The 20771-nt window shown below is 42.2% G+C and overlaps 1 protein-coding gene across 1 annotated transcript in view; it reads left to right on the top strand.

The window, feature by feature from the left end:
* Positions 1–1674: 1674 nt before the first annotated feature.
* The window catches only part of Asah1 (N-acylsphingosine amidohydrolase 1), a 30813-nt gene continuing 11716 nt past the window's right edge, over positions 1675–20771 (top strand). The window contains exons 1-4 of the mRNA XM_051169540.1: positions 1675–1913; positions 14032–14078; positions 18159–18249; positions 18999–19085. Of these exons, the coding sequence (XP_051025497.1) occupies positions 1836–1913; positions 14032–14078; positions 18159–18249; positions 18999–19085 (303 nt within the window). The 5' untranslated portion in view covers positions 1675–1835. The remainder of the gene's footprint in view (positions 1914–14031; positions 14079–18158; positions 18250–18998; positions 19086–20771) is intronic.

Here is a 20771-nt window from a genome sequence, read left to right as displayed (position 1 = left end):
GTATGCACCATGTAATCTTTACATCAGATTAAGCACATCTCAAACATTTTATCAAGTTACGGTAAACAGCTCTCTGTTCCTTCACATTGTCCCTGTTCGTCCTCTGCACCACGGAAGCCCGCTGTCCCCAGAACACTTCCCTGGAAGTTGACAAAGCTAATTCCCACTACCTGGTGTTCAGGCCTTCCCTTCTCAAAAACCGTCTGTCCTGCCTAGCTGGTAACAATTCTAAACCCCTTCCTAGCTTCTATGTCCTATTTCTTGCCCGTTCTCTCTGTAGCATTGACAGCCTGTTTCCTTTTTTACAAATTATCCTTATGTGCATGGTGTTTGCTATTTCCTGTCTAGTAAGTTTCATTAGGGAGGAACTGGCTGTCTTTTGTTGCTTCCTCATACCCAGAGTCCTAGGAATGTGTGTTTTGCTTTGTTTTAGAGATGAAATACTGCTGTGTTGTCTAGGCATGTCTGAAGCCCTAGAGTCAGTGACTGAAGACAGCTTTCTGCCTCAGACCCCTGAGTGTGGGGTATACAGCCGTCCTCAGTGTCCCCTTCAAAAAGTATTTTCCGATCTTGCTTACCTAAGCGGGAATCTAAGTGTATCTTAATCCTGTGCTGTGTTTCAACACCTAAACTTCCTCAAAGAATACAATTTATTTATCATCTGCCTCAAAATTCAGGTGGTGGAAAACCACATCAATTTCCATTTTTCCAACCTTCAACTACAAACACACACACACACACACACACACACACACACACACACACACACAAATAGAAAAAAAAAATACTCAGATCCCCAGCATCGGGATGGGGTGAGGATTAAATAGGATTTTAATTGTCCTGAGTGAGTTTTAATGACGCATTAAAAAAAAAAAAAAAAAAAAAAAAAAAAAAAAAAAACCAACCCCAAGACCCCTCAAAATTTCTTGAGATATAGTTGTCGAAGCAGAGTCTAAAAGGCAAATTTTCGTGTTAGACTTTTAGGTAACTCACCCTATTATGGCAAGCCTTGTCCAAGGATGGTCTGAAAGCCAAGCAAGTATTGTACTTCCGTCGATCTACTTTTCAGAAGTAGGCCTTGAGGAGACCACCTACCTGTTCTAGGTTTAGGTCAGCTCAGCCAACCTGACATCTCATGAGCTAACCGAGTAACTTAAAAACACTGATAAAGGTTCCACCTCTTCGACCTCTCCAACCCCGGACATAAAAGCAAGAAATTAAAAATCCAAATCCAAGGATTTAGCAGTGCATAAAAATCCTCTGTGGAAAATCCACAGCCTAGAATACCCGAGAAATGAAACTTCCAGGTCCTGGCCCTTGTCCACCCTGGCTGTGACCCCTCAGGCAGGATGGATGAATAGGGTGACTCACTTGGGACAAGCCTTCCCCAGAGGGCAAACTGGGTCTGACCTTATGCAATGAGACAGTCCGTTTGGTGGGCTTAGGAACCGTGGATCCTAGAAGCTAACGTCTCCAGAGTCAGTGGGAGTCCCGCCCCCAGGCAGCCTCCAGCACTCCGCGTCCAGCCCAAGCCCCACAGCTTTAGGCGGGAGAAGTCCAAAGGGAAGCTGGAAGTCCCGCCCCGGGGCGCGGCTAAGACTGGGCGAAACCACTTCCTGGCGTACCGGGGGCGCAGCCCCTCTCTGGCCTTGAGCACGGACTCCGCTCTGGGGACTGGGCCTGCCTGCGGCGCCTCCAATCTCTGGCTAATCTCCCTCCGTGCCTGGTGTAGCCCGGGATCACTGGTCACGCGTGGAGGTGCGGCCTGTCCAGGCGGAGGTGGTCCTTGTCGGCTTTGCTGCGGGAGTCCCTTGGAGCTGCTGGCAGCTAGGAAGATGCTGGGCCGAAGTCTCTTCACCTGGGTCCTCCTGGCCATGGCTGTCACCTGCGCCCAGGCGCAGCATGTGCCACCGGTGGGTGAGCTCCAGCAGAGTCGCAGATTGGGTGCAGGTGCTGGGGGGGGGGGCACAGCTGTGGCGGGGCGGTCGGGGCGAGAGCCACCTGCTCGTGGGCTGCATCTTTCGGGGGTGCCTGTGGTTTGGTCCCGCTGAGTGTGGGTGCAAACCCGCCCTGTGTGCCCCAGGCGCAGTCGCTTTGGTGCTGTCTGGACAAAAGTACACATTTTAGGAAAGTTCTAGCCTTCATGAGCGACTGGGTAGGATTCCTGCATTCTACACTCTTGGTATTAGTATTTGAACTACCAGCTGTAGACAGAACTCTCTAGAGAAAAAGCTGCCGATTCCCTGATGACTTTGACATATTCTCCCTGGTTATCAAGTGCTTTTTCTCCTGAAGAAGTCCTCGCAGGATGCTGTGGGTTACTTGCAGTCTTAGCCCAGATTGTGTGAGCCATCCCCTCCATCCCACACCCCCACCCCACAAACTGCTCTGGCAGTAGCCTTCACGCCCAGTCATGGAATGTCTGTCCCGTGGTGCTGCGCGACCAAGTCACAAGACTAGAGATTTTATTTTATATAACCGCAAGAGACAGTGAGGGACTACTAGCATGACTCTTGCCTTTAATGCAGGAGGAAGTAGCCCTAGAGTGAAAATCTAGCCAGAGGTCACAAAGTTCCCAGAAACTTTCAGCCTCTTGGCCACAGTCTGACACTGATGTTAAAGAGCTGAAGGCTATTTTGTTACTGGCAAATGTGATAACAACAAACCTAAGTATATCTTACCTGAGGTAGTTGAATAAAAAAACAATTGTGTGTGTATGTAATAATATGAATGCATATGTAAAAACTGTTTTTAAAAAACAACAACAAAACAAAAACAAATGGCAGGATATTACCCAGCTGCTAGAATAGGTACTTAGCATATAAAAGTAGAAGGCAGAATAGTGTAAAGAATAATTTCAGTGATGAAAACACTTATAGTATGTAAGAAACGACGAGTGGTGGGCCACGTCTTTAATCCCAGCATGAAGGAGGCAGAGGCAAGTGGATTTCTGAGTTTGAAGCCAACCTGGTCTACAAAGGGAGTCTAGGACAGGCAAGGCTACACAGAGAAACCCTGTATCAAAAAAAAAAAAAGAAGAAGAAGAAGAAGAAGAAGAAAAGAAAGGTTATAAGGAAAAGAAAATGTGTGCTCTAGTGTAGACAATTAATTTCAGAGCTACATTGGGAGTGAGAATTGTTAAAGGATTTGATATTTTGAGGACAACTCTGTGCCTTTTGTCCAAAGATCATCAGAATGACATGTTAACAGTTGAGTACATTAGGTTGTGTGTTTGAAGGGAAGGATTGATACTCACCTTTTCAACCATTTGTTAAATAACTAAAACAAAATACAACAAAACAAAAATACTTGTTAGGGAATTGGACTTAATCCAGGATTTGTTCAAGGCTCGGTATCTTTAGAAAGTTGAGCAATTCCTGCATATGTGGAAGTAGCATTCTTCCACTTAGCAGAAGAAGGGTGGTTTTGTGGGTTTCTGTTTTGGATTTTATTTCTTTTTTGAGACAGCGTTTTTCAGTGTAGCCCTGGGCTGTCCTGAAACATGCTGTGTAGACGAGGCTGGCCTCAAGCTCAGAGATCATCTGCCTCCGCCTCCCTGCGCCACCACCTGGCTGTTTTGTGTTTGGAGCTACACAGTACTCTATCACTGTGTAGACAAACTCATGACATAAGCTTGCTTTGTCTCATTTTAATTTCTCTGAGGAACTTAATTCTCTGTGCTTGTTTGGGTCCAAAAGCAGAACACTCAACATCTATCTGGGGTTTTCCAGGCCTGTGAGGTGTTAATTCATGCCCAACAGTGAACTCAGAACTTTCATGCACTGGGTAGCTGTTTTGTTTGTTTGCTTTGATTCTTTCTTAATCCTTTGTTTTTAAGCAAAGCTGTTTTCTTGTTGGTTTCCTCATTTGGTTTTTTGCAGTGCTGGGTTGCTCACTGAGGACCTGACATGTACTAGGCAAATACTGAACACCGAGCCCAAGTGCCTAACCTAGCCCAAGCAAAATATTTCATTGTCTTCAAAATAAGAAAAAATTAATAGCACTCCAGTTGATTTAATAATATTTTACTCAGTACAATGTGTATTACAATCTGGTCAGGTTGCTAGTATCTAATTAAGAAAATGTTTGCGCAGGTCTTCAGTGAAAAGAGAAAAAATAAGGGTAAAACAAGAATTAGTGATTTCCTTTTATTCTGGCTTATGGCCATTTTATTGTCATTGAACTGTTCTCATTATAATAATCACAAAGTCAGATGTGCCATGGAGGGGATTTATTTTGTTTTTAAAACTTCACTCACAGAGGGGGCAAAAAACTCTTTTTGTGCTGAGGCACTGTTAAAATTTTTACTGATCTTGAAGATATTGGGACCCAATTTTCAAAAGGCCCTTGCCAGCTGCCTGGAAGACTGGTGGCTTTATTTTCTGACAGATTGGAAGACAGTTGTTTTGAGGGTTTTGTTGCTTGTTTGTTTGGTGTTTTTGGTTTGGTTTGTTTTAGTTTGAATCATTATATGAGTGGTAAACTACAGTATAGCCTTGTAGTAACCAAATATATTTCAAAATGGCCATTGACAAATTTGGATGAGGGCCAGCTTTAAATGACAAATGAGTTCCTTGGTGTGGAACCCTGCCTGGGTTTTTTAGTTTTATGTTTGAGGCTTTTTTCACTATATATAATTGAAGGTTCTCTTAAGCCATCCTTCACTATTATGTCTAGGAAGACGCCATTGAGATATTGTGTGATGGAAACAGCTAGTAGAGAAAAGTCCAGATAATGAGCCAGGGCATAGGAAATCTAAGCATAAGGAGAATATTTGGCCATTGGCGCAGGAAGGCTCTTCTCCAAAGAGTATAAATGAGAAGATGAGAAGCAGCCAAGAGCTTAATGAGTTTCCCACTTATGTGCCAAGTAAAGAGGAGCCAGGCAAAGTTCATGCAACGGCTCTAATGGGAGAGTTTAGTGTGACAGGACAGTCAAAGAAGGGAAGGAGACAGGTGACCTCTTTTAACTACCATTGAGAACGAAGTGTCCATTCTGGTTGGAGATTAAAGGTTAATGGCTATCTTATTCTGAGTAGTGTGGGACAGAAAATGAGTTACAGCAGGATGAAGAGTGAGAGGAACGACTGTTCTCAGTGACGAACCTGAGCAGATCCAGAAGATGTGACCATGAGCATATGATTGAGTCATTAATTGCTAAAGTGAGCTGATTTGTTTTTATGCCAGTTTCGAATGTGTGTGGTGAAACTGTTGACATTAGCAGTGGCTTAAACAATGCTTCCATTAATCTCATAAGCCCTAGATGGTTTTGTCCACGTTGATGTACTACAGAGGAAGATTCACAGGTATAATCTGTCTCTTAAATGCTGCGAGAGCCCTTCCCTAACACTGGCTTTGAGTCAGCAAACTCGGTAAACTAGCCTGCTGCCCTCTTAGGACATTGATTCGCCCTTTGTTTATTTAAATATCAATAGCTTACTCTGCTACATCCAGTTAGAGCCCAGAAGACATGAGAGCAGCCATGTCTTCATCTGAATTACATTTGTAAGAAACATGCCCTTTTATTCAGGAAGCCCTGCCTGTCTTCCAGTTTGAGGTCCTTCTCCAGCCTTCCTGGTGCTAGTCTTATTCGCCCATGCCACTGCACCTAAAATTTTGTGTATTATAAGATTCATATTTTTCATTGTCATTCTCATTAATCTTGTAGGATCTGAATATTTATTTTTTAAAGATATATTTATTTATTACATATACAGTGTTCTGCCTGCATGTACACCTGCATGCCAGAAGATCTCGTTATAGGTGGTTGTGAGCCACCATGTGGTTGTTGGGAATTGAACTCAGGACCTTTGGAAGAGCAGCCAGTCCTCTTAACCTCTGGGTCCTCTCTCTAGCCCAGAGATTTTTAAATTTTAGTTGTTATGTGCATGTGTACACGTGTGTGTGTGTGTGTGTGTGTGTGTGTGTGTGTGTGTGTGTGTGTGTGTGTAGGACGAGGAGGAGATCAGAGGGTATCAGGTCACCTAGCACTGGATTTACAGGCGGCTGCCTGGTGGAGATGCTGGGAATCAAACTCAAGTCCTCTGCAAGAACAGTATGTGGTCTTAACTCCTGAACCATCTCTCCAGCCCTTGTGTATTGTTTTTAATATGGCTGTTATAGTCAGTCGCCCTGTAATTATAATTTTCCTAATGAGTGTGGAGGACATAAAAACTGATTCATTTTGAATAAATTAAAGTTGCTATCAGATACGAAGAAAATCATGAAAAACCACTTCTGTGCTGATGAGGTGACGCATGACTGTCATCCCAGCACCTAGGGGACTGAGGCAAGAAAAACAGGCATTCAGAGTCAGCCTGGGCTCCTCAGCTAGATTCTTCCTCAACTGTTTGTACTTTTTGTTGTTTGTTGTTTCTCCCATTGCAAATACATTAAAGCGTTGCTTGTTTTTGCCTTAGATAGCAACACGAAAGGGGCTTTCTGGAGGTAGGGGTGGGGAGCACTAAGACACTGGGATTCTTTCTTTTTTTTTTTTTTTTTTTTTTTATTCACATTACATCGCAATGATCATCCCCTCAAGTTCTTATCTTCCCATTCCCACCCTCCCTTCCCCCTTTCTGCCCCTCCTCCAGGCCTCCATCAGAGGGGCCCCTCTTTCCCTCACCATCTGGCCACAGTCCATTTGGTCTCATCTGGATAGCCTGCATCCCCTTCCTCTGTGTGCCTACCAGGCCTTACTCCAAGGGGCAGTGATCAAATCGTGGGCACCAGAGGCCTGTCAGAGGGTCAACGGCAGTTCCCACCCTCCACCAACGTGGAGAATGAGCTGTCCATCAGCTACATCTGAACAGGGGGTCTAGGTTCTCTGCGTGCATTGTCCTTGGTTGGTGCATCAGTTTGTGCAAGCCCCACTGTGTCCAGATCCACCAGCCTTGATGGTCTCCCTGTGGAGCTCCTGACTCCTTTGGATCCTTCCATCCCCCAGCTCTGCCTTACAACTCTCAGTGCTTTGCCCAGAGTCCAGCCAGCTTCGAGTATCTGTCTGGATCCCCCACTGGTTGGAGTCTCTCAGAGGACATCTGTGTTGGGTTAATATCTGCTTTTTTGTTTTGTTTTGTTTTGTTTGTTTGTTTGTTTGTTTGTTTCTTGTTTCTTGAGACAGCGTTTCTCTATTATAGCCTTGGCTGTCCTGGACTCACTTTGTAGACCAGGTTGGCCTCGAACTCACAGGGATCCACCTGCCTCTGCGTCCTGAGTGCTGGGATTAAAGGTGTGCACCACCACACCTGGCCTAATAATCTGCTTATAAGTGAGTATATACCATGCATGTCTTTCTGGGTCTAGGTTATGTCATCAGGATGATCTTTTCTAGTTCCATCCATTTGCCTGCAAACTTCAAGATTTTCTTGTTTTTAATAGCTGAGTAGCATTCCATTGTGTAAATGTACCACAGTTTCTTTATCCATTCTACAGTTGAGGGACATCTAGGTTGTTTCCAGATTCTGGCTATTACGAATAAGGCTGCTATGAAAATAGTTGAGCAAATGTCCTTGTGGTATGGTGGCGCATCTTTTGGGTATATGTCCACGAGTGGTATAGCTGGGTCTTGAGGTAGCACTATTCCCAGTTTTCTGAGAAAGTGCCAGATTGATTTCCAAAGTGATTGTTTGCACTCTCCCCACCCTCACCAGCATGTGCTGTCACTTGACTTTTTTTTTTTATCTTAGCCATTCCGATAGGTGTAACATGGATGGAATCTCACAGTCATTTTGATTTGCATTTCCCTGATGACTAAGGACATTGAACATTTCTGTAAGTGTTTCTCAGCCATTCAGTACTCCTCTGTTGAGAATTCTCTGTTTAGCTCTGTACCCCATTTTTAATTGGATCATTTGGTTTGGTGGTGGTTAATTTCTTGAGTTCTTTTTATATTTTGGAAATTATCCCTTTGTCAGATGCAGGGTTGGTGAAGTTCTTTTCCCCAGTCTGTAAGCTGTCATTTTGTTCTGTTGACAGAGTCCTTTGCCTTACAGAAGCGTTCCAGTTTCATGAGGTCCCATTTATTAATTGTTTACCTTAAGGCCTGAGCTATTGGCGTTCTGCTCAAGAAGTTGTCTCCTGTGCCAATGAGCTCAAGGCTCTTCCCCACTTTTTCTTCTAACAGATTTAGTGTGTCTGGTTTTATGTTGAGGTCTGTAATCCACTTGGACTTTAGTTTTGTGCAGGGTGATAAGTAAGGGTCTATTTGCATTTTTCTACACGTAGATATCCAGTTAGACCAGCACTATTTGTTAAAGATGCTATCTATTTAATTTGTTTACTTGATGAGACACTGGGAATCTAAATTTCATTTTTTTTTTCTCCCTATGACAAGGTAGCATAATATACTGACAAACTGCTTACACTGTCCACATAGGGTCTGTTTATAATACTTACCAATTATCTCTCTAAATTTTCTCCACCTCGATAAGGCTGTTTGTTATCAGAACCACATGAGGTTAAATTCGGCAGACTGCATAGTAAATGGGATGGTTACTGTTCTTTATCAGAGCTGCATACATCTTGTGGGTGTTTTTCCCTTGAAGTCTACCTTGAGCCTGAAGATGCACCTGTCTTTCATCCTAGTCCCCAAACTTGCCTTCTGTTTAAATGATTTCCATTTTAGTGCCTTTTAAAGGGCTGAGATACCAAGGTTTTGAGGTCGTTGCCTTTGCTCTAGCTTCTTTTCATATCATGTAAACCTTTCACCTTTTGTTTTTAGAGCCAGAATATGTCATTTTCATGTCTGATTATGGCAGCCAGGTTGATTACAGCTCTCAGCCAAGACTCCTACATGTTGCATGACCTGGCTGCTTTTCAGTTTTTATTACTTGGACAGTTCAGCCAGATTATTTCCTAAAAACCCGACTGACCTCTTTCAGTTTCACTCTTGGGTGTCCAATATGAAATGTGCTAAAAAAAAAAAAAAAAAAAAAAAAAATCAATGTTACCTTTTTTCTTTTACTTTCTTTCTTCCTTTTTTTTTTTCTTTTCTTTTCGAGACAGGGTTTCTCTTGTAGTTCTGGCCGTCCTGGACTCGCTTTGTAGACCAGGCTAGCCTCAAGCTCACTGAGATCCACCTGCCTCTGCCTCCTGAGTGCTGGGATTGCAGACGTGCATCACCATGTCCGGCCAATCCGTTATCTTTCTATGTGTTAGTATGATGATGTAGCTGTATTGTCACAATTCAGTTCAGGTGTTGCCTATCTCATGTGAAATGATGATAAAAAGCCAGAAATCTATATGAATGCTAATTGGGTAAGGTAACCAGCCTGCCGTTCTCAGTCTCAGAAAGTGGAAACTGGCTACCTGTGAGCTCTGAGATTGACAGCCCTGAACCAGTAGGTGGAAGAGCAGTGAGTATGATTCCCAACATCTGCCTTAGGCCTCCACATGCATACCTTCACACACACGCACACACCACACACCACATACGTGAAAACTGGAAAAAGTTTTTTCGAGACAGGGTTTCTCTGCATAACCTTGGCTATCCTGGACTCCATTTGTAGACCAGACCTGCTCAAAGTTCACAGACACCTACCTGCCTCTGAGTGCTGGGATAACAGGCGTGTGCCACCATGTCCAGCTTGAAAAACTTTTTTAAATAATAAAAATACACAATTAGAGGCCTGAGGAGATAGCTCGGTGGGTAAGAACACTTACTATAAAAGCATGAGGGATAGAACTCAGATCCCCAGCACACATGTGAAAAGCCAGGTGTGACCATGCGCACCCAGAATCCCATCTTGGGTGGAGACAGGAGGATTGCTAGGGCTTGCATAAAAGACTTCTTCTCAAAGAAATAATGCAGACATCAGAGGGTGATAGAGTGGGGCTCACAGTGTCCTCCTCTGGCCTTCACAGAGTGTGTGTGTGTGTGTGTGTGTGTGTGTGTGTGTGTGTGTGCGCGCGCACCCACACACACAAACAATAAAATAGCTTCAGCATAGTCACAGAATGATACAGTCATCACTGCTATGTAGTTTAGGACAGTTTACCCCTCCAAGAAGAAACCCTACACATTTACCCTACTGGATTTCAACTCCCAGCCAGACACAGCCACTATCAGAACCTCTATAGAGATTCACCTGCTCTGCATATTTGAGAGGAAACGATCCAGTGAATGGTTCTTTGTGACTAGCTTCTTCTAAATGTTTGTGGTTCGCCCTTCTTATAGCTTGTATTAGTTCTTAATTTCTTCTGGCCAAATAATATCCCATCACAAGACATATCTCATTTTGTCTATCTATTCTGCAGCGGGTGGACATTTGGGCTCTTCCACTTTTTTGCCAGTATGAGTAATGTTCCTGTAATTAGCTCATACAGGTTTTTGTGGGGTGTTGTGTTTCCCAATCTCTTGGGGGTATACATAGGGTCAGGATTGCTGGGTTTTTGTGTTACTGCTCACCTGTCCGAGGAACTGACAAATGGTTGTGTAGAGCAGTTTTGTACCTTGCTTGCAGCATAAGTGATACAGTTTCTTCAAGCAACACTTGCTGTCACTGTCTCATCAGAGTAGGCGGTGATGCTGGCCTGTGGCCCCTTTGCTTAGCTCCTGGAAAAATGTCTATTTCAGTCTTCTGTCCATTAAAATTTTTTTTATGTTTTTCTTTTTTTTTTAATTTTATTAATTTATTCAGATTACAACTCAACTGTTATCCCATCACTTGCATCCTCCCATTCCTCCCTCCCTCCCACTTTCACCCTATTCCCCTCCCCTACGACTGTGACCACCAAGGGGGACCTCCTCCCCTACTATATGGTCATAGGCTATCAAGTCTCATCTTGGTAGCCTGCTTATTCTTTCTCTGAGTGTCACCAGGCCTCCTCACCAAGGGGAGGTGGTCAAATATGGGGCACCAGAGTTCATGTCAAAGTCAGTCCCCGCTCTCCACATAACTATGGAGAATGTCCTGTGCATTGGGTAGGTCAGAGTAGGGGTTCGGTGTTTACTATTGTATTGTCCTTGGTTAGTGCAATAGTTTGAGCAGAACCCCCCTGGGCCCCGATCCACCCATCACGATGTTCTTCTTGTAGGTTTCTAAGAACTTCTGTCCATTTTTAAAACTGAGTTGCAAGCCAGGTGGTGGTGGCGCACATCTTTAATCCTAGCTCTTGGGGGGCAGAGGCAGGTGGATCTCTGTGAGTTCCAGGCCAGCCTGGACAACAGAGTGAGTTTCAGGTCAGCCAAGGCTACCTAGAGAAGCCCTGTCTTGAAAAACCAAAAAAAGTAAAAAAGAAAAACTTAATTGCCTTTTTACTACCAAGTTGTGAGGACTTTAAAAAATATGTTATAGGTGTGTATTGTCAGATACACAATATGCAACATTGTAAGTGTGGACTTAGTTTTGTACTCTTGGTTGTCTTACATGGTTAGGTCCATGATGGCACCCACTGTTTGACAGTGTGGTTAAGACTGGATGTCACTGTGATTGCCCTAGGAGTTACACTTTCTCATTTACATATCAGGTCATCGTAGAGTAACTCACTGCACTTAGTATTGTAGTAAATTTTTAAGTTCATTTAAATTAATATTCTTAGCAAGTGCACAAAATAATAGGTTTCTTTATGACATTTTCCAATGTGTAGCATTGTAGTTTGTTCCCGTTGTCTTCCAATGCCTTTTCCTTTCTCCCCTTCCCTGTCCCACTGATCCTTTTCCATTCCCAAAGAGTCCCCTTATGCCTTCATGTTGTGTGTGTGTGTGTGTGTGTATGCATGTGTGAGTGTGTGTGTGTGTGTGAGTGTGAGTGTGAGTGATGGTCAATGCGAACACGTGGTACCTGCCTTTCTCTTTTCTCCTCCATCTCCTTCTGGTCATCTCTCCCAGTAGACCCCTTCCCCTCTCACATGGTCCCTATTCTTTTTGTTTGTTTTGTTTTGTTTTGTTTTTCAAGAGAGGGTTTCTCTGGGTCCCATTTCTTATAGGAACTTTTAACACCGAGTCCTCTAATTTTGTTATTTTCCGAGATTATTTTAGCCATTCAGGTTTAAGCTGAAACTTGGAATCTTGCTACGTTAGCAGAAATAAATCTTCCACTTCATGAACATGACAACATTACTTATTTCAGTTATCTGTAATTTTGTGGACAGTGTTTTGTAGTTTTAGGTGTACACGTTTTTAATTTCCTTGGTTAAGTTTATTTCTAAATACTTTTTGTTTCGTTTTTGTGTTTGAGGTAGTCTCCCTTATAGCTCCTCCTGCCTCAGCCTGTGGAGTCATGGGATTGTATGGGTAAACTTTTGCTGGACACAGAAGCAGAGGTCCTGACATTTCAGTATAACAGCAAGTAGACAGTAGGGTAATACTAAGGTTTTGTGCACTGTTTTGAGGTCCAAGCTGAGCTTGAAACATCTTTGAGCTGGAACTTTTTATAATCAGTATTAACACAGATGACTTTTGCTACCAATTTAATATTGTGTCTTAAGGAACTCACTCAAAACATACTTAAACAATAAGCCTATCCAATGGTAAGGCCACTTTGACAAGAGTGAAATGACTCTAGGTATTCGCCACATTGTCAAAAGGTTAAACCTGACGTTTCTGTTCCCGCACAAGCATTCAGCGGATGATAGTCTAAGCTCCGTCTATAATTTCAGTAGTGTTCACTCCTACTCTGCCTTCTCTCATTGCAGGTTGGTTTGTTTGTTTGTTTTGTTTTTCCCCCACAGTATTAGGTCACTAGAAGCCAGGAGATAAACATAGTTGCTACGTGGAAGAAGTAACAAGAGTCATGAATCTGCATGAACTTTCTTTGGATGATTTTGTGTTAGGAGAAAACTCAATTTGGCCACTAATTGTGAACAGTTTTCCCTGAAGCAGCCTCATTCATTCATTCATTGCCTCCAGCAGTGACCTCAGTGTTGGCACTACCTTCCTATCAGGGAACACAGTATGGCTTTGAGAAGACACAAATACACTACTATGTGGTACTGAAGTGGCAATGTGTGCAGATATGGAACTATACAGGAGGAGATGACTGTGTCTATATAGGAGGTGATGAGACTTCACAGAGAGAGTGGCAGGGAGAGGGAGTAAGTGTCTGGATTGGATTTTAGAAGTTAGACCTCAAAGTTCATCTGGTCAGAGTGGGGCATTCTGGGCAGAGGACACAGCACATGTACAGGATGGGATCATTTAAGAAATGTTTGCTGTGGCCATGCTATTGGGAAGAGTGTCTGGACCAGGAGTAGGTTATGGCCAGGTTATTAAATGCCTCGTGTGCTGTGTCCTGCAGATCTGCTTCGAGATGTAAATCCCAGAACAGGTTGCAATAGAGTTGCCTTAGAGACCGAGGTAAAGCTGCCTCCTATGAAGCCATGAACGTTGGGTGACATGCTATTTTATCACATAGGAAGATTTTTCCGTCTCCTTTTCTATATTTCTTTACTAAATAATAGGTTTTAAAAAAAAAAGCCAAATTGTAACACTTAGCCTTTTTGTAAAGTGAACTAAAACATTCATGACTTGGGGATTTGAGAGGAGAGACTTTTAGAAGGTATAGAATGCTGATGCCGTAGATCCAGAGAGCATAGACATTAAGAGGACATATTGCTCTCACAAGAGATCTGGCGGGATTCAGTTCCCAGCACCCATATAGTGGCTTACAGCCATCTGTAGCTCCAGGTCTAGTGGATTCTAGCGCCCACCTCTGGTCTCCTCAGGTACCAGGCATGCATGTGGTGTGCGTGTGCACATGCAGGCAGAATGCTTATGCATGTAAAATAAAAATAAATAAACCTTATAAAGGGATATTGAATTCTATGTGTTCTCACATATACCTGTAATCTCAGTGCTTAGTAAGCTCAGGTGGGAGGGTTATGAGTCTGAGGTCAGCATGGGCAAGCTACATAATAATGTTTGAAGCCAGCCTGGACACCATCACAAGGGAGACCCTATCTGAAACAAAGATAGTGAAAATGTGTAAAAGTGATGGTTTTGTCTTAGTTAAATAATACTTTTTATAAAAGGCTGCTTCTGTTGGCCAGTATTTATAATTTTATGAAATGTTTATTTTTCTTTGTTTTTCAGTGGACAGAGGATTGCAGAAAATCAACTTACCCTCCTTCTGGACCAACGTGAGTGACCTCAGATGTTCAGTCATCATCTTGTGCACAGACTCTTCTCTGTTATGGTCCTCTAGACATGAGTAACAAGTGAAACTCAAGCCATGTCTTCCACCCAGAGACGAGGTTTGGTTTCCCTATGTGTGTATCTTATGTGTGTAACTAAGGCAGATATGAAGGTAATATGATTTACTTTCTTTTCTATTTCTTGCCCATCACCAAACTACTTTATCTCCTAAGGGAACATTTTTTTACTCTACAACAAATGAAGGCGTGTACGGCCACTGAGCTCAGATCCTCTGTGGTACCTGGATGTGCACCCGCAGATTGCTTTGGAACATAGAAAAGGAGCCTGTATATGAAAGAGTCAAGAAACAAACCTTCACTTAATGAAACTTTAAAGCAAAAGAATATTAAAAACCATAAGCCCTGTAACATTTCTAGGCCACACTTGTCTTTGGGTTGGATTGCAAACCACCCGAGGAGCATGTGAGCTCAAGCAGTGTGGTCTACAGAGTGGGCTGGGCATAGGGAACGCCAAGTTTCAAATGATGAATGACACTGTTCGTATGGAAGCAGAAAAATACACTGTGGCAGTTTCTGTGGGTTAAGGGGACTATGATAACCCACTCTGCCTTCCTTCGCTCACATCTATGCAGAATTTTAGGAGTCCAGCTTCAGTAAAGGCCTTTCCCATCACCACTGATTCCATCTTTCCCTTTATTGCTTTCCGGACTGTATCTTCTGGCTAGCCTCACTGCCCAATCCACTGGACATTTACGGAATAAATTCTGTACTAAAGGCCTTTTTTTTTTAACCTTCTTTTAAATGTATTTTACATATATTTGGGGATCTATTTCCTTACAAACTGTATGCCTTCCTTGATTAGACATAACACAACTTGTTACTGTGTGTGTGTGTGTGTGTGTGTGTCCCTACCTATATGCTGTGTGTTTTCTCTCCTTACTTGCTATTTCTGCTTCTTCTAGTTTCACTATCCTATTCTTAAACACAGAAATCCTCTGCCCTAGTCTTAACCTTTTCTTTTCTGAACTGTGCAGTGATAACTCTTGACATCCAGGAGATATGAGTGACATTTGATATATCTTTAACTGGTGAGTGACCTCATAGTCCTGTGAGGTCATCCATTTTAACCAAGTTCATGAATCTTGGTGGCATACACCAGCAAATGTGAGGGAGGAAAGGGATGCCTGTTCATCTGGTCTGACCAGACACATCAGTGCAGGTATCCAGAACCTGATAGCCACATCACCCTGCGTTCACTGCAATCCCATTAAACATTTCTTTTCTGCTGTGTAGTGACACCTTTGTACCTGCTCTCTTATTTGTACATGTGTGCACTGTGTCACTTGGACTAGTTTGTAAGCTACCTGGAAAGTCATCTGGGTTCCAGTATTATGACTAATATCACAATGACTGGGCTTAGCTACGTTTCAAATGTTGGCATGATATTTATACTGGTCATGGTAAAATAGCAAAACATACTACAGAAATCTCTATTCATCACTAGTGATACATACTTACCTCAAGTTTCATATAATCTTTACTGCCCTCATAAGGCAGGCACTTTTTATGTCCATAGAAAGCTGAGGTGCAGTTTTTAGAAAAAATATTTAATATGAGATAAAATATAAGATTAAATTAAGCTTTAATTATTAAGACAACTTTCTTAATCCGATTAACTGGTTCTCAAAAAGTGCTAACTAGTGGAGGCTCTACCTTCATGTCTCCCAGATCTCTCTGGTGCCACAAGGGTTTGATCCTCTCTGGTAATGATCTTTTCTTACTTTCCATTTCCTCTGTCCAGTACTCACCTGAAGAAGACTCAGGGATTTATGGAAGGTGCCAGGGATGTGCTAGTTTTCTTGGATGCTGAAGAGGGAGGAGCTGGCTGGAATTCATCTGTAGAATACCAACCACCAACACACATAGCTCCAAGAGCACAGCACTCAGCTCCTGTAACTACACGTAGGGATCGAAATGCCTAGCTCGGAGGAACGAAAGGGTTAATTCCATCAGTCCATAAGTGGGATGCCAGGTTACTAAACCATGGACACAGGTTTGGTTTTTTTGTTTTGTTTTGTTGTTTTTGTTGTTGTTTTGTTTTTTTAGGTGGATGCCATTCTTCTTTTTTCTTTTTTTAATTTATTCAGATTACAGCTCAACTGTTATCCCCTCACTTGTGTTCCTCCCTCCCTCCCTCTTTTACCCTAGTCCCCTCCCTTAGGCTTATGACAGAAGGGGACCTCCTCCCCACCATATGGTCACAGCCTATCAAGTCTCATCCTGGTAGCCTGCTTATCCTTACTGAGTGCCACCAGGCCTCCTCACCAAGGGGAAGTGGTCAAATATGGGGCACCAGAGTTCATGTCACAGTCAGTTCCCTCTCTCACGCAACTGTGGAGAATGTCCTGTCCATTGGCTAGATCTCAATAGGGGTTCAATGTTTACTGCATGTATTGTCCTTGGTTGGTGCAATAGTTTGAGTAGACACCCTCCCCCCCCCCCCGCCACTCCCCCCAACCCCAGGTCCAGATCTTCCCGCCATGGACACAGTTTTGCATGTGGAGTATAATTAGTCAAAAAAATAATTAGTAAAAAAAAAAAAAAAAAGGAAGAATTGTTGCAATGAAAAGGTTTTTCCCCAAAATACTACAATATTCATGTAGGTATCAGCTAAAGAGCAGAGGAGCTTGAAAAGAACAACAAAATTAATTCATCATAATTTTGTTGAAATGTATATTTCCAAAATTGAGTGCATTTTTCTCTACATCTAAATCACAGCATGAGTAGTACTGGCTAACAGTGCCTTACACTGGGTCCCAAGCTCAGCAACATCATTTAGAGAACCAAATCCTAATGGTTGTAAAGTATATACAGAGGCCCAGTAAATGACTTTCATAAAATAACCTGTCACTGGCTTTAACCATAAGGTTAGATGATCGATTAAGAGCTTGGTAGCATTGCAACACTCACCAGTATATACCCTACTCTTTTTTCAAAGTAATAAAGGGCTCAAGTGATGGATGTTTTACATTTAGCTTTTAATCTGATAAATCGTTGAATTCTACATCCTTAAAAGCTATTTTGATTATTTTGAAAGTACTAGAGATGAGCTGCTGTGGTGGCACATGTCTATAATCTCCACTTGGTGGGTGGAGCCAGGAGGGTTTGAGGTTCCTAAAATCAAAGTCATCCTTAACTACATAGCAAGATGAAGGCCATCTTGACCTGCATGAGACCTTGTCTCAATCCCTGCTTCTAAAATGGACCAGAAGATGAAGTTGCTGTAATATCAGAAGGAATTGTAGTCTGTACACCAGAGCTGTGGCCCAGCTCCGTTAATAAGGGGGCAGACATCACTATGTCCTCATAGCAGAGATTGCTGTGTATAAGAGTAGGAACCGAATGTATATGACAGAATAGTGCTTGGGCTTAGAGTTGCTACAGACAGATAAGAGTGCACAGGTATACTGGGAAGGGTGAGTTTGCCTTGGAGGATCAGAGTCTATCATGGGAAGCTTGTATTACCAATGTTGGCTTACAAGGTGATCTCATTGAAGCCATCACAAGAGACGACAATTTGGCCATAATGTTAGACTGACTGACAAAGCATTCCAGACTAGAAAACCAAACGGTGAAGTTTCCTAATGTCTAGATAGGTCTAGACTAAGTTGTTACAGATACTTACGGGGAGCGGGGGGAGGGGTGGAAGTAGATATTTCCTGTCAGCAGTATTTTAAGTTCTTGAGCCACAATTGATTTCACAAATATATTAACCTTCCAGACCTAGTAGGTATAATTGTTTATTCGTATGATTTATTTTTTGAGCCAGGGTCTCACAATGTAGCCCAGTACCCTGAGTACTGTAATTACTATGGCTGGCTCAGAATGTATAATTCTGTGATTTCTGAGTCTACTTCAAATTGTAATGCAAAACTTTGCAGATTTTGCTTTGAGTAACCAACTTCTATACTGTTGCTATGACTATGTGTCTAGTCCATCCTTTCAGCTCTATAGCTCTCCTCTTAAAGTCACTTTCTGTATTTCAAGATGGTCCTCTCGTTGCAGTTATAGAGGGCCAGTTCCGTGGTACACCATAGATCTTGACTTACCACCCTACAAAAGATGGCATGAATTAATGACTCACAAGGCACCAATGGTATGTTATTTGTTAACTCTTCTTGTTCTGACTTTATAGAATATAATTTTGCTTTTAAAAACGCTTTATAAATTGGATATGGAAGCCCACTCCCATTATCCGAGTACTTGGGAAAACTGGCAGGACAGGGATTAGGAGTTTAGAGGCCAGCCTAGTCTACATAATAAGTTTCAAGGCAGGCTTGGCTATAGTGAGACCCTGTCTCAAAAATACCACTAAGGGGGCTAGAGAGATGGCTTGTCATTTGAGAGCACTTAAGGGCACCCACATCAGTTCACAGCACCATAAGGTGGATCACAGTCATCTCTAACTCTAGTTCAAGGGACTTGGATACCATCTTGGCCTTGTTGGGCATCAGGCATGCGTGTGGTACCATATACATAAGTGCTAATATTCATACGTATAATAATAAATAAATCTTTAAAAAATTACTTCTAAAAGTTTAAAGGTATATATTTGATATTCTTCTTCCATATATAGCAACTGATAAGAGGAGACTGTGTCATTTCCCTGTAGCTTTTTGTGGTTTGGGGGGTAGAATTTGTCTCTCCCTTTATCGAAATGATTAAGAAGTAGTGCTACTTTAAAGAGAAAACTGTGTTCGTATATTCATTGGAAATACTTTCAAGTTGTACCATTTTGTCACATATTTTGATTAAGTCAGAAAGTCTACATTTGTTTTTATGATACTAATATTGATCTTAAATTTCAGTACTTTATTCCTTTATAGTGTTTTGTTTATTTTTTAGGTGAGGATTATTGTAAATTCTATGGCGAATTTAGCAAATGCATTTGTGCCAAGTGGAAAATTAATGCAGATGGTGGATCAAAAGTTGGTAAGAAATATTTTCCATAATCAATTTTAATGGCACACATATAAACACAGGTATATAGAGAATTAAAAAACTGTACCTGAGTACAGAGAAATTAAAGCAGCAAGCACAGGCCTAGATAGGTCTACATCAGGTCTTCTATGTGTGTATATATATGTGTGTGTGTGTGTGTATATGTTACAGCTGTTGGCTTAGTATTTTTTGGGACTCTGGACTATAAGAACCAGTGGGTCTGACTCTTGCCTAATCTTGGGACTCTTTTCCTCCTGTTGGGCTGCCATGTCCAACTTCAATATGATAGTTTTTGATTCATCTTATTCTATTTTATTTTGTTATGTTTGTTATCTTTTAGACGCCTGTTCCTTTCTAACAAGAGACAGAAACAGAGTGGTTCTATAGGGGTGGGGGAAGTGCAGAGAAACTGGAAGGAGTAAGGGAAGGGAGACTATAATCAGGACATATTACAGGAAAATAATCTGTTCTCAATAACAAAAATTATGCATGGAATTTGTTTAAGAAATTATTGACCTTTTCTCTAGAACTTTAGGGACACTTACATTTTTTTTTTCTCTTAAGCACTGTAAAGCTCGAGAGAACTTTTAATGCTAGGGATTGGGTTCTTAAAAGTCATGGAACACAGAGCACGACAGGCTTTAGAAGTTAATTTGTGGGCAGCTTCACAAAGCAATGGAAAAATACAGATTTCATCAGGAGCATGGGGTTTCTTTCTCTTCTACTTATGTATACAGACATACTACTGAAAGCCTAGGTCCTCCTCCCCCACTTAGAGCATCGTGGTTAGCATGTCAGAAGCCCTAGATTTAATCCCTGCAGGAAGACCACTCCATTTCCCAATGCCCTTTACATTTAGGTTGTGTAAATGAACCGTGGTCTAGGGAGTGGCCCCAAACCTCCCAAGGTGTCCTGATTACCTTTCAGATGCTGCTGCAAGTGCAGGTCATGAAGAGGTTGGAAGGTTTTAGAGCAGATTTGGGGAATTAATGGTTTTAGGATTGAGTATTTTTTTAGCTGCAAGTGTGGGCTCTACCTACTGCTTGCTTTGTTTTTGTTATTTTTGTTGCAGCTCTAGCTGTCCTGGAATTCACTATGTAAACCAGAGTGGCCTCAGACTCAGAGAGCTATGTCTGCCTTTGCTTTCTAAGGGGTGGGATTAAAGGTGTGAGCCACCACACCTGGCTACCCAGTGCTTTCTCTTTCAGTTCCAACAACCAAAACTTTTACTGGGCATTGCCTACTCCTCTAGGACAGAACTGCCCTGCTTGAGAACCATTGTCCTAGAGTCTGGATGAGCAAAGCAGTTCCTCCTCCCTTGACCCTTACCAGCCAGCAAGCCTATTGTGACATGTTTATGTTCTCACCTCTTTACCAAAGTTTTCACATACATTAAATGTAACATTTACCCAGAATAAAAGTTGGTAGGAACAAAAGGGGAATGAGTCCTTAAACGCACCGGTTCCTAAATCCCCATGGAATCTGAATGTCAGGAGGGAGGCAGCAGTGCAGGTTTTGGTTTGATTTGGAGCCCAGCATCACTGCATTTTAAGGATGCATCAGTCATGCACTTAGGAAACTTTAGTGTTCTGATTTGGAAGGATAATATTTACTAATAGTACATGTTTCCTATGATGGCTGTAAGGACTAAATGGCATATCACTGTCTGAAAAGTGT

The sequence above is a fragment of the Acomys russatus genome, chromosome 27 (assembly GCF_903995435.1).
Source record: "Acomys russatus chromosome 27, mAcoRus1.1, whole genome shotgun sequence".
Lineage (NCBI taxonomy): Eukaryota > Metazoa > Chordata > Mammalia > Rodentia > Muridae > Acomys > Acomys russatus.
The sequence above is the reverse complement of the archived record's forward strand: the minus strand, read 5'-3'. Positions and strand labels throughout refer to the sequence as shown.